The sequence below is a fragment of the Fistularia commersonii genome, chromosome 33, assembly GCF_037954325.1.
Source record: "Fistularia commersonii isolate RoL2024-O1a breed Wild chromosome 33, RoL_Fcom_v1.0, whole genome shotgun sequence".
NCBI classification, from domain to species: Eukaryota; Metazoa; Chordata; class Actinopteri; order Syngnathiformes; family Fistulariidae; genus Fistularia; species Fistularia commersonii.
Window position 1 is genome coordinate 5,792,227 of NC_141316.1, and position 13,630 is coordinate 5,805,856.

Sequence of the window (13,630 nt, forward strand, 5' to 3'; positions counted from 1 at the left end):
AGGGAGGGACTCCTTAGATTGTTCAACCCTTTAATAAAGTCAGGAAGTATGGCTTTTGCCAGATGTAAAACCTCACAGAAGATGTGCACTCTACCGCTGCTTATTCAAGGATTGGGAATGCCCAGTGACATAGTACATACAATATTGTCCAAAATCAAATCATTATTAGATGAAGCATGTTCACATTTTTAGAAAAGTGAACTTGTAATATCACATATTAGCAGTCTTGCTGGTAAATGAGAAAAAAGTTTGTCAGCAGCAGGTGTGGAAGTCTGTTGGTGCCTGAGACGATCATATCCTCAGTCTAAAAACAGCACATTTAAAGCAATATAGCCCGTGTTGTACATCTTTGTGGTACTTCAGCATTCTATATATGTAAAACATGAAAGCACAGTAGTGAGGAACTGTCTACAGAAGCTACTGGACATTGATTCAGACGAACCTCATCTCGGCTGTCATCTGCATGAGCAGTAATTTGTGTAATTTGTTGAATGAAACATACTATCATCCATTCAGAGCAGAATACCTATGTGACCTGCAAAGGATGAGGTTACGTACCAGCAGGTAAAGGTTCAACCAGCTTCCATAGGTTAGATTTTGGCACAATCAGTCCGGTTGGGCTATGGCAAGAAAACCACGAAATACACTGAACCATCGTGCACAGCGTGTCACCTGATCACAATGCAATACAAAAACTGTCATCGTGCAGTATTTTTAACTGACCACTAGATGACAACAAAGACTACACTTGTGTGCTCCAAAAGGCAATACGTTTAACGTGTATTTATATTTCTTCAAGTCGGAGCTCAGGAAGAAGCCAGATTTTTGATCTTTAAAATTCGTGGTCAATGCATTGTCTTATTTCCCTACATAACTACGCTTTGCAAATAACATTTGTAAAGCGCGAGTTGGAACTGCGCTGTGAGGGAAACAGCTCCCTGCGTCACACTGAGAGGAGGGCTTTCCGGTTAAAGTTTCCTTTGTGATCAGGAAGTGGCAGTGATGCCAAAGCCGTGTACCCTCGCAGACAAAACACACAACTGTCGAGCATGACAAGTAAGAATAACCACATATTAATGATAATGTCGTCTTAGCATCGGCTAGGTGGCCATTCAAGAAAACTGCAATGTGACAGAGAGACAATGCGTGAAAAAGTAGCTGAGAGTTAGCGCTGTTGCCAGGCTAGCATAGCACGCCTTAGGTAGCTGGCTAACTTTGTTTCTTTCAATGTCTCTGGCTAGCAGTTTTGCCGAACACGTTTCGGATGTAGCTTGTGGCGATTTTTGCCATGTAATTCTGAAGCTGCCGTTCTTTTCTGGTTATTTTTATTATGTGTGGTAATAAACAGTTTCACTTTCTCTCACGCTTGAGCAGTCTGGATTAAGTCCCACCCAGAAAAGCTAACAATAGCTTAGCATGTCTGTCTGTTTTGGACAGTGACAGCTGTAGGCTGCTGCCTCATGATATCTATGAAAAGGCCTGCTGCAACGTGGATCTTCTCTCCGCGTTCACAACGCTCACATTTCTTCTCTGACATTTAGATTTACTGAATGAGGGCCCGTGTACAACGTTAAGCCATTTTGACACATGTGTGGTTGATATTCCCAAGCATAGACATCAGTCGGTTAAAATTATACATTTGCGTGACAAAAGGCTCAATATGCTTACGCTTAATGATTTTCTTTTTTAAAAACAATCTTCAACAGACGAGTCAAAAGCTCTGAACTGCTGAAATGGGAACACACCCCTTCAAGATTTAGTGTCACAGGTAAGTAACAAATTTAAGTTTGCACACAGTTCCTGAAGATAGCAGGCCAAACAGGATCCTTAGGTAGCTGTGAGCAGATATGTTTTTCTTTGGGATGTGCGCTAAGGAGAGCAAGGGTTGTTGAAACACATATCTGATCGGCTTATGTTAGCATGTTGAGACAAATGCCTCTCCTAAAAGCAAGACCCATTCACGCTACGTGCCTTGACAGCAACACTTGGCAAAGCGAGCAATGAACCTCGGTATCTTTGTATTTTTGTTAGTTATGTAACACATGATACCCAAGTCACCGCTGAGGATGGTTGATCACTATGCTTTGAGTTGGGTGTCACTGTAAAGTGCTTCAGTAACTCACAACAGCAGGTACATTTGCATACCTTGACAGCTGCCATGCAATCTCTAAGTAATGTGTTAAGATGGAAATTACTTATTCCTTTGAAGCCACTGAAAACATTAGATCTGTGCCAAATTATTGTATCTGCTCAGGATTAGGATGTTATGCGAACAACTTTCTTATGTTGTCTTCTGTTTTTATCCAAAACAATGCTTCAGTGGATAGCAACTAGAGAAGCTTGGCTTGTTTTTGTTGTCAACACCTGTCACATGACGCTGGGTTTGAGTGCTTCATTTATGTGGCAGATATCTTAGTGATTACAAATTAATGCTGTCATGACAAAGCATATATTACTATTAAGAGGCTGTTAATGTGCTTGTTTAGGCTGAAAATGTATTTTTTATTCTCATGCTATAAATGCCCTTGATTGTCACTGGTAACAGATTGTATCACACAGCAAATTAAATTTGACAGGAATTGAGTAACTATACCCTGCTGATATTGGTGTGCATGAAAAGAACTATGGTTCAGAATAAGTATAGATGACACTATTATCAAGTCATTTGCACATAACCATCAGAACTTATTTCAAAACCCTGTTATAAAAACTCAAAAGCTTCTCTTTGGGGGCACGAGCCTTTCACCTACAATGTAATTTTTCTGCAGATGTCGTACTGCTGTGTTTTATTCTAATAAATATTGAAAAATCTGTGAAAGAGCTGGCAAGCAGCCAGGGGGCCTGTGTAAGATCAGATGAGCATTTAGTACATGATATGAGTACTATTCAGACATGCATTAACTGGCATTTAATCATGAGTGAGAAGAATGACATCTCAGACAACTCATTGTTTTTTAGGCCCACTGTGCAATAATGACAGAATCCCCATCAGAACCCCATGGCCAGAAAGCACATTTGCAGTGGAGAGCCATCAACGCACAGCACAACAGCGCGCTCGCCTTTATAAACAAGCATTAGTGATGCGGAGCCTGTGCGGACCCTGTCTTTTGTCACTTCATAGCTTATATTCAGAGAATGTTGCATATATGATACTTGTATTATCCAGGGCAGGTCAGGTTTTAGGCAGAGCTTCCCCACAGGTTTATCCAGTTTGCAAAGAAAATCTGTATACCACCTGTATATAAAATGTCACGTTGTGTTTTATCTAACAATCCCTGCCAACAGCTGGTCATGAAGTTTAATATTTGTGTCAATAAAAGTGTTATTCAATAGAAATAACATTTAATCTCATTTGTAGTATAGAAATGCAGGAGTCAATTTAATCACCATGTTAATCAACCAATATGAATACTCTCTCTCTCTCTCTCTCTCTCCCTTTATATATATATATATATATATATACATATATATGTATATATATGATCACAACATTAGACTAAGTGTCAGCTGTAATTTAAAGTAATAGAGAACATGTAACATGAAAATCCTCTTGTTAAAAGCAAAGGGTAAGTAAATAGGTGGTTTCATGGCATGGGAATTGGTTTGTTGAGGGAAAATAGGGAAGGAAAACCATAACACAGAGTTTTGTCTTTGAAATCGGCAGCCACAGCAACAGTTGTAAAAGCTCAAACATGCAAATTCCTCCCTGATGGCTGCTTTAATCCCTCAGCCTTCAGCCTTGTGTTATTCCTCTTTCCCTTGTTGTTTGTGTTTGAGGGAGATGGAGAGACTGGAAAATTGAGAGAAAAGGGGGGGTGGGTGAGGGAGGGCAAGAGAGGAAAACTGTGGGGCTCGGATTGTCTGCATTTCTTTTGGCTTTGTATAGCCTGTAAAATTGCCCCCAATTTAGCATGTTTCTATTGAAGTGATCAGACAACAGAAACAAACATATTTTTTTAAGTTTAGATTTTGTTAAACCTTTTAAATGAACAATAATGGTAGTTGATTTTATATAATTTTTTTAATGAACTTTTGAATCAAACTTCACCGTCTCAGATTAATCCACATGGCTGATCTTTCCAAGACAAGTTCCTTAATGAGATATAAAATACATTATGCATGTGTAATATTTGTAGCATTTTCGCCGCAGGTCCCTCCAGCACGCTGGTAATGCTACACCCACAGAAAGTAGTGGAGCCCCGTCCAGGCAATGTGGAAGTTGTCGGGACGGGGGGTTCGGCTCCGAGCCCCCAGAGTGAGGCTGTGACCAATGAGCTTCAGGAGCTGTCTCTTCAGCCAGCTCCTAACCTGCTGCCTCTGCAGGAACGCAAGAACGGTAAGACATTTAAACAATAGCTCTTCCTTGTTTCAGTCAGAAGTCGTGTGTCCCACTTCTCTGCTAGGATTGATTCCTCAAGCCATTGCACACAAAACATGACGAACTACAATAAACATGGACATTTTCGGATGTCTTATTTTCATGAGTTCCTCTTGGGGTTGCAATGGAATTGTCATCAAACGTGGTCAGGGCATAGTTTTGACTCTCACAATGTTAAAATGGGAGGCTTTTGTTTTGAATATTTGTAAAATTTCAGTGAATTACAATTCAATTCAAACTGTAGGACTTGATTTTCAATGCTCAGATATCCTCCAAAAGTAACATAATCTTGACTGAATTTCCCATTCCTGAATTAAAAGCCCCTGATATAATTTGCCTGCCAGATTATGCAATAATGCCAGAGCACCATCTATTGATCACAGAAAGTACACCATGTTTGATACACAGCGTTTGCAGTAAGCATTGCACACCCAGACTTGACTAATGGTATGAGATCTTGTTCATTCAAGTTAATCAGGCTAGTTAAACTTTGTTATCGGATCAATACTTTGTCAAAAAGAGAAGGCCAGGTTTCAGTTTGTGGACTGAAGATGGACTGTTATATCAATTTTATTGAAATAACTAATCTCAATATAAAACAAACAAAAATATTCAAACTTTTTTAAAGTCTTAAGTGTTTGTTGATGTTCCGTAGCTGTCAAGAAGGTAAATACTATCAAACGTGTGTGTGTGTGTGTGTGTGTGTGTGTGTGTGTGTGTGTGTGTGTGTGTGTGTGTGTGTGTGTGTGTGTGTGTGTGTGTGTGTGTGTGTGTGTGTGTGTGTGTGTGTGTGTGTGTGTGTGTGTGTGTGTGTGTGTGTGTGTGTGTGAGAGAGAGAGAGAGAGAGAGAGAGAGAGAGAGAGAGAGAGAGAGAGAGAGACTGCAGTGGGATCATTGGAAAGAGGGTAATGTAGAAGCTGCTTTGCCTAATTGGTTTGCACCTCTTCACTGACCTCTGGAGCTTTAAGGTATCAGCAGCCTGAGTAAGAACCAGCCTTAAATCCACAGAGCAAAAGCTTCTTGCAGAAGTCAACCACAAGTACTTTGACTCAGAGTACAGAAATGTTAGCATAGCATGAAGAGGTTTTTCCACTGTTCTTCATCTTCTGTCAGCAAATAGTTGTATAATATTGCAATATGAAGGCCAAATGAAGAAATCCAAACTCAAGTCATTCAAGATGAAAGAAATTGATTCTGCTTTCTTGGAGGTGCTTGTTCAATGTCTTTTAATCCTGTAGCTTTTAGTAGTTTTTGTGATACTTTCAGGGCTATCTTGTTGAGCGCTGCTGTTGAAATGTATTTCAATGAATTGAAATGATCAAAATCACTGATTGGCACAGAGCAACTTTCAAATCGCAGGAGCTTTTGACATATTAATAATACCATGGTAATAAAATGATTGCCAGAAACCATATTGTTGTGAAGGAATGTTCTTATTTGGTACTGAAACATTTTTGAGTTTAAATGAAAATACCCTGTATCCCTATGCAGCGTCATTAACTAACAAAATAATGGTAATGCGATTTGTTTCGCATTTCATTTGCGCTTGCAAAAATGTTTTGATTGTTTTTGTGCTGCTAGTGGAACAAAAGCGAGCCATTGTTTACATTTATAATGATTGAAGTATTTGGTTTTGTTTCTTTGGAGGCAAACTTCGATATTTCCTCACATTTTAAAATGTGTGAAAACAATGTGAATAAACAGCAATGAAGCATAATATTCTCCCTTATGGAGATTCAAACTCAGTATATTTGATAATTTTATTTCTTTCTTATAAACGGCAACTGCTGTTGTATAAGGGATTTACATGTAACATCAAGGTGTTACGCATTTCAAAAGGTTTTTTAGGTCATTTCCTGGTTTTAATGTCTCCTCACATGGCATGAAGTTCCATGACAAGCACGAGGTGATAAAAACTGGGTTTAGCTGCTTTGTGCTAAATGTCAATCAAACTGCATGTTAATCAAACTGCATTTTCCTCAATGTCTGAGATATGTACGATGGAAATGCTCCCTCTGTGCAAATCATGTGGATTTGCTTAAATGTGTAGGAGCATTTTTGCAAATCCAGTAAATGATTTAAACATGACCAAGTGCTTGAATGGGTCAGCATGCTAGGTAGAAGCATTCAGTTGACATGTAGAGATATGAAAGCGCTGGTCAGCCATGTAATCCTGTTTGTCACACACACTCTTAGCATAGACCTTGTCATTTCAGAAGGCCCGGCCATGTTGGCCATTGTTCCCAGCTGGGCGTTGGCCACACTGATGTCTGGAGACACTGTAGATGTTGATTTAGCATGAAACACAGTCGGGCCAAGGTTAGATTCGTAAATCATTCATCATCATTATTATTGAGGGTGCCTGATCATAATATGTTTTAAGTGAAAACATTTTTGAGAAGCTAGTGGAAGCATAGTGTATCATAATAAGAGTAGTGCATGTGATGGTAAAGGAAGATGAGTAGTCTTTGCTTATGTTGCATACATAATGTTTTAGTGTTTAGGAATGTTCGTGGAACGGAATCTCACAAGACAACGTAATCCTCACAGAAACACACAGAAACATGCACAGCCTCAGGGTACCACTCCCAAATTTAAAGAACTCATGCTCTTGTTGGCCCGTTCATCAGTCTTCGTTCTGATAGCCCGGAGCAGACATGCTGCTGCAGGCAGCTAATCTAATGTGAAGATGCATTTAGACCACTGGACAGATGCATGGTTTGTGACTGGGTTTACTTTCCTCTATGCAGATTTAAGTGACATCAGAATCTAATGGAATGGCCCCATAGTAAAGTTTATCAGTACTCTATTTCTTGTCAGGTTATGCAATCTGTTTATTGCACAGTGTTCCTTCCTGGACAAACACAGGAAGATTGATCGTCAACCACGTGTGGAGACAGACAGACCGTAAGACAGAGAGATAAAGACAGAGAACTTTTCCCAGGATGAGGCAGATGTAAGACTTTCATTGCCTCAGTGTGTAAGAGAGAATCAGTTTGACTCCAGGTATACATCTTTTGGCAACCGAGCATAAAGGCAGTTTAAATTTCCGTGCTCCCAATCACAAACTTTGGAGCTTTTTCCAAGGAACACTTAAATGGAAAAGATTGATTCAGTGATTGAAATCACTGAAAAGTTTAAGTTGGGTCGAGTAGTTTGTCCGTGGCAGTGTGGGTTGCATTAGCATGAGAAGGAAAGGGAGGAGGAGAGGAGGGGGAGGTCATGTCTGAAATGGCAGTATTGCATAACTACTTGGTGAGGGAACAGAAGGAAAGCGAGGGAAAATGAAAAGCAAGAAAAGAGGTGGTGTGTTACTTGGAAGACTTGAGGAGTGGAGGCTTGGCACCGGCCTTTCTTTTTTTTTTTCTTCTTCGAGTTCCACTTCAAAACTTACGGAGAGAGAACAGATGAGTGGCAACAAGTTTTGCTTTTTTCTTTCTTTCTTTTTTCTTTTTAAGTCAAGCTAAAAAAGTATGAGGGTACACACAGATAAAGCGGTGTAGTCACAGAGCTTGAGACCAATGGGTGGACCTTGTTGTTATCCAAAGAGCAACAAGGGACATAGGCACCGACCTACACACGCCCTCTCTGCTGGGGCGTGCACGCACTTGTAGCCAGACAATCCGGAGAGAAGGAATGTGAGGTACACTCTAACCTGTGGAGTACTGGCTGCCGGTGAAAAGAAAAAGGGGTGTTTAATGTGGTGTTTCTGTTGCTGGACCGCTCCTCAACCTTCTACCGCCGATGTGTCTCTTGACACTATTTACTCCGCCTGTGTCAGAGGATTGAGCCAGTAATGTTGGCGGGAGCCTAAAGCTCAGCATGGTGCAGAGGGACATGACTATCCAGTCAGGTAAAGCCACATATTGAGCTACTTCTTTACTTTCTTGAGAAATGTTTAAGTCACTGAAGGCAGTAGTTGCTAAGAACAGGTGTGGTGAGGAGTCCCGCATGTGTCATTATCTATGACAGTTTTTTGTAAGGGCTCTTACTACTTCCTCGCTTTGACATGTATCACTATTACTGGCAAACCTGTTTATGTTTTTAGATTGATAGATTTATCAGAACTTTACTGACAGGTTACTTAGTGACGCCCCGCTGTTGATTTTGACCTCACCAACACCAGTGAAATGTAATACTCTGCCGACAAGGTTGCGTTTTCACCCCCATTCATTTGCTGTTTATCTATCTGTCAGTCAGCGACGCATTTGTAGATCAGTTTGATTTTGCATGAAGCAGCATTTTTTTTAAAGATTAGCCTTGAGGGAGCAATGCATCCCGCTCTTCAAGCTGATCTAATCATGCAAAGTCTATATGTTTATAAGCTGCACTTTCACAAGTCAGGCAAATCATCCAGATTTAGAATGTAATGTGTTTTTATGGTATTAAAATCAAGGGTCTCTTTTTACAAAGTGAACATAGCTGTGAAGTTTGTCTTATTGGGTGCACACCAGAGCCTAACCCCAGCGATAGGTCAGACTGAAAGGTGTGGTTGAGGAATTGGGCTTTTCTCAGAGAAACTGTCCCTTGTCCCCCGACCCCCGCCGGCAGCAGCTGTCATCCGTCCAGCTAAAATCCCTACTGCCCTGTGAGGACCGAGTGGTGGCCAGGAAGCAGGATTCAAATAGGCTTGTAGAGCCGGAGCTTAACTTTTTTTGCATGAAGACCAGAAAACACAGCCCTGACAACGAGGCTGAGGGAAAACTAGGTTAGAAGCCCCACAGACTCTGTTCCAGATTTCACTGGAAATTACCCCTTCTTTTCAGTCTGTACAATTTGTTCCAGATCATGACATGGACAGTGTCTGGTGCTGTCAAGTGTGTTATTGAAATGACAAGTACAAGAAGACATTTTTTTCCCCTCTGTGTATTTTCATGCTGTTTAAGAGGGCTCGATATTGATTTTTGCAATGTGCCCCTGCGATCTGAGATTCAGCCTAGCTCATCACAGAATATAGCCAGTAAAATTTAAAACAGTCTCCGATTTCTGAATGCTATTGCCTGCACTATCTTCAATAGTGCAGGCTAAAGAGAGACTAATCATGACTGAATACGTTTTAAAGAGTCATCAGATAGGAAGCAGAATGCAGGCTGTGGTCGTGATGTTGAGGGTTAGTAGCTTGGTATACTCATGATGAAATACCTTCAGTGTTTGGCTTTTGGCTAACTACATAGTCCAGACATGTAAACAAAGACTAATAGAAATTCCTTTGTTTCTCCACCCTTCAGTCGTGACAGTATATAGATCAAAATGTGATTTGATGTAATTGCTTCTTGCTTTTTGCAGCAATATTTTGTTGGCCTTTAGAAATTAAAAATGCAAATTCATTCGAACCCCCCCACACAACCACACATTTGTGTTGTTGGGCAGTGTTGAAGATCTGTTGCGAGATTCGTAGCCTGACTGAAGCTAGCCCCGCACAGCAGTGATTCAGGGAGGCTGATGGAACTGTTATGTAACAGATTGGGAGGCAGCCAGAAGCTGGGTCCCCCACAGCAACACTCTGTCAGGGCGAGAGTAGGAGGGAAGAAGGCGGGATGAGATCAAGAAAGCGATAGATAACAAGACATGCGAGGAATAAGCATAGAGAGAATAAAGAAGTAACGCTTACAAGAGACGAAGACGACTAATTTCAATATTAAGCCGCAAGAAACAACACGAGAGGTGGACATTGGGAAGGAAGGAAGGAAGGAAGGGGGTCTTTTGTTCAATGTAATCAAAACATGCAGCTGCAGCAAACACAGTCCAGCTGTATATCTCCTCACCTCACTGCCAGCGACTCCATCCTTGCATTACATAATCCTCATCTGGCGCTGCTTGGCTCAGGTGATAGAGCAGTAGCATGGAACCAAAAGTTTCTAGTTTGATTCCTGAGCTCTTTCTAGCCTGTTGAAGTGGTGCAGGTCATCCATGAAGGGTTAAATGCAGAGGGTTAATTATCTCCTGCAAGGGAATTCAACATTCCCCAAACTTTTCAGAGAAATAAAAAGAGATTTTTAAAATTTCATTTTAGATAAGTTTATTTTTTGTGCCACAAACAGCCCAATACAAATACACAAAGAGTCATATTATGAGTCTTGGTGTATATGCAAAGTGGTGGCCCATGGTTAGCACTTTAGCCTAACAGTTCGAAGGACCCTGGTTCGATTCCGACAAGGAGACCTTTCTGTATGGAGTTTGCATATTCCCCCTGTGTCTGCCTTGGTTTCTCCAGTTTCATTCCACAGTCCAAAACATACAGCAGATTAATTGGAAAAAATTGGGAAAATTGCCCCAAATGAATGAGTGAGTGAACATCGTCTGTCTTTGTATGTGGCCCTGTGATTGGCCAGTCCAAGGTGTATCCCACCTCTCACCCTTGGCCAATGAGAGCTGGGATAGGCTCCAGTATCCCCCAGGATAAGCGGCAGACGATAAATGGATGGATGGGTAAACAAAAAGGCTTCAATCTTAAATAGATTCAGCACACACCCTTAGAATGGGTATGACTCATAGGTACACGAACACACACCACTTCACAACTCATACACTTGTGTGACCTGGTCTTGCACTTGTAGGCTCCTGTTGCTTATCATTTCATCACAATGTTCTGACAGCTCAATATTTCAGCAGTCACTCAGCAAGCAGACTCATTTACTGTATTTGTGGTCCAGCCAACTCCTTTTAAATAATGATACGTGACAGCATAGCTGAACACGTTAACTCAGATCTGTGGCCTAAAGCTAAAGAGAAGCGCTTTATCAGCTAAGCACAGACTGATACGTAGGGCTGCTCATAGCAACAGGATCACAGTGAATGCACACCCACAGGTACAAGCCCACTCATGTAGCTGTGGATTCTTTAAACGCACACGCGCAAGTTTTTCTTTAACCATGCACTTCAGGGCATCTCATCTCACTAAAAACTAATATGGTAGTGCATGGAGCTGCTGAATTTATATACATTTCTATCAAATGTCAGTGTTTGTCATCATTTGTGGTAGCAATAAGTGCAGACAATGGGATTTGCATTCCCAGATAATATACTTAATACATCTTATTGTGTGTAATAACAAGAATAGACATTGTTCTCAATAGATAATTGTGAAGAACATAATTAACCAAAACCTTTATGATTTACTTGCAGCTGTTGCATGCTTTGGTTATGATCCGTGTTAATGTCTTACAACTGAGAATGAACTCAATGTGTTTCTGCTGAGTAGCTAACACAAATCTGAGTGGCATTATTTTTCCTGGAAAAATCTAACATAATGAAGAATGATTGATTGATTTTAAAACTAAAATCCATCTCCTACTGCATCAATATTTATACAATAAGTGGTCGAACTATTTGAATAACCTTTTTTTTTTCATTTTTTTACATAAATCTCTCTCTTTCTTAAATACAGTGTGCGCACAAACACACACACACACGAATACACTCCCACGCAGAGACGTAATTACAGGTACAAACATGCTGCTGCAGGACACGTATCCTCTTGCCATTTTACTTTGTGCCTTATTTTCAACGCAACTTGCTCTCATGTGTCTAAATAATGGAATAGCCATTATCCAGTGACTCACCCACTGTGATGAGTGTAGCAGAGGTCACTTTTTACAGGCAGGACTCTTGTTCAGATGGCTGTGACTTTCGACCAATGCACTGAAAAAAAACAGCAATGAAGACAGCAGGAAGTGAAAGCAAGTTTGCACAAAGTGTTCAAATTCTCAGTCTATGGGAGAACATCGGGATTCAATATTTACAATAGCAAAGAGAAATAAATATGAAGCTATTTTTAATTGTTGGTATTTAAAGCCATCAATGCCTGGGGATTTGCAATCACTCTCCTCTTGCCATGAAACTCTTAAGGCTGAATACAATAAATGGCATTTTGCAAAACTTTTTGAAATTTATCTTTTTCATCAGTTACTCTTTTGATTTTAACTTCTGCAGAACTTTGCAGCAATCGTTTAAATACCCGACACTTTACTTCTATTAGCTCCGGTTGCCAAGTTATCAAGCTGTCCGTCTGAGACCTAAACAGAGGAAGTCGTTGATCACAGCAGATAGCCCCAGTCGTGTCAGAGAATCCTGAGAAACTCAGCTCAACCTTCCCACTGCCAGCTCATGGTCACCAGTGTGGACACAGTTTGACCCGACTCAAGAATTCTGTATTTTATATTTAATTATTCTTTTTCTAATATTGAAACACAAATGGCCGTTTTTGTCTTGTATCTCTGAAGGAGGGTAGTGTGTCATGTGTGGGGTCTTTGTGACAAAGTCTCAGTCATGTTGAAACTTATTTAGAAAGTTAACAGTTAACTTGCTTTGTTCGCCTCTGGAATATGATATTAAATTTCCTGGGTGATGTTAAAGCGTATCAGTTTGATGAATGAGAGAATTAAAACTGTGTTTTATCATAAAGCCAAACCACGTTCTTCCCATAACCTTGAAATAATTGTGCCAGATAGAGTTGGCTGATATTTTATGTATTGTTTTGAAAAATGAAGATGAAAGTCAACTTTTTTTTTTTTTTTTTTTTTTTTTTTTAGTTACGCTCCCCTCCTTGAAATCTGTCACATGAGGATGTTTCTGCAGCTGAGCTGTATAGATAAATCAAAAATGGCAACCTCTGATTTCAACTTTGAATGTCAGTACCCATTAAAAGCCCTGTCATTTTGACTGCTGAAACAATTAACAACCAGCTCGTTCTTAGTAATATAGTAGAGGATAGTAATACAGGAAGAAACGTCATATAAAACTACAGCCTGAAGGAAAGCTAGAGATCTGACTCACATAACTGACTGGAGACTTTCTTTAAATCTAGGCTCAACGGCCTTTCTTACACTCACCCATGTGCCGCGCACAGGCTCCTTTCCCTCACTTAAACGCTGAACTTCGGTCGCCCTTGTTTGTCATCTCTCCCCTTTGTGCTAATTGGTGGTCTGCCTTGGGTGCCAATCTGCTGTTTACTAGGACCCAAATGGAAGTGGATCATAAAGGAGGAAATAAAATGGAGTTTCCTCTTTATGTAGGGCAGGAGGTTAGGGGGTTCGTTACAATAGAGATTATTTTCAGATGTCGGCGTTATGTAAGAGTCTTTGACATAGGCATGATCACTGAACGGGGTCCACCCTTCTCTTAAGTTATGCTTTTCTGTTTTTTCCCTCTTCTCCTTCCTGAAAGCTGCAACTTTCGTGTCTTCATTCCTCTCTGGTCTACAGTGAGGTCGTTGTTATTATAGACTAACAGCTGCCAGCTGGCCTATGCCTC

General features: G+C 40.5%; 1 protein-coding gene across 3 annotated transcripts in view; it reads left to right on the forward strand.

The window, feature by feature from the left end:
• The first annotated feature begins 982 nt into the window (after positions 1-982).
• mrtfab (myocardin related transcription factor Ab) overlaps positions 983-13,630 on the forward strand; it is a 38,085-nt gene continuing 25,437 nt past the window's right edge. For 2 of the 3 annotated variants that reach the window (XM_086140328.1, XM_086140330.1), the window contains exons 1-3: positions 983-1,056; positions 1,707-1,768; positions 4,151-4,336. In XM_086140328.1, the coding sequence (XP_085996454.1) occupies positions 4,171-4,336 (166 nt within the window). In that variant the 5' untranslated portion in view covers positions 983-1,056; positions 1,707-1,768; positions 4,151-4,170. Of the gene's footprint in view, positions 1,057-1,706; positions 1,769-4,150; positions 4,337-7,729; positions 8,232-13,630 lie in introns of those variants that run through there. The other variant, XM_086140331.1, reaches the window with a different exon arrangement.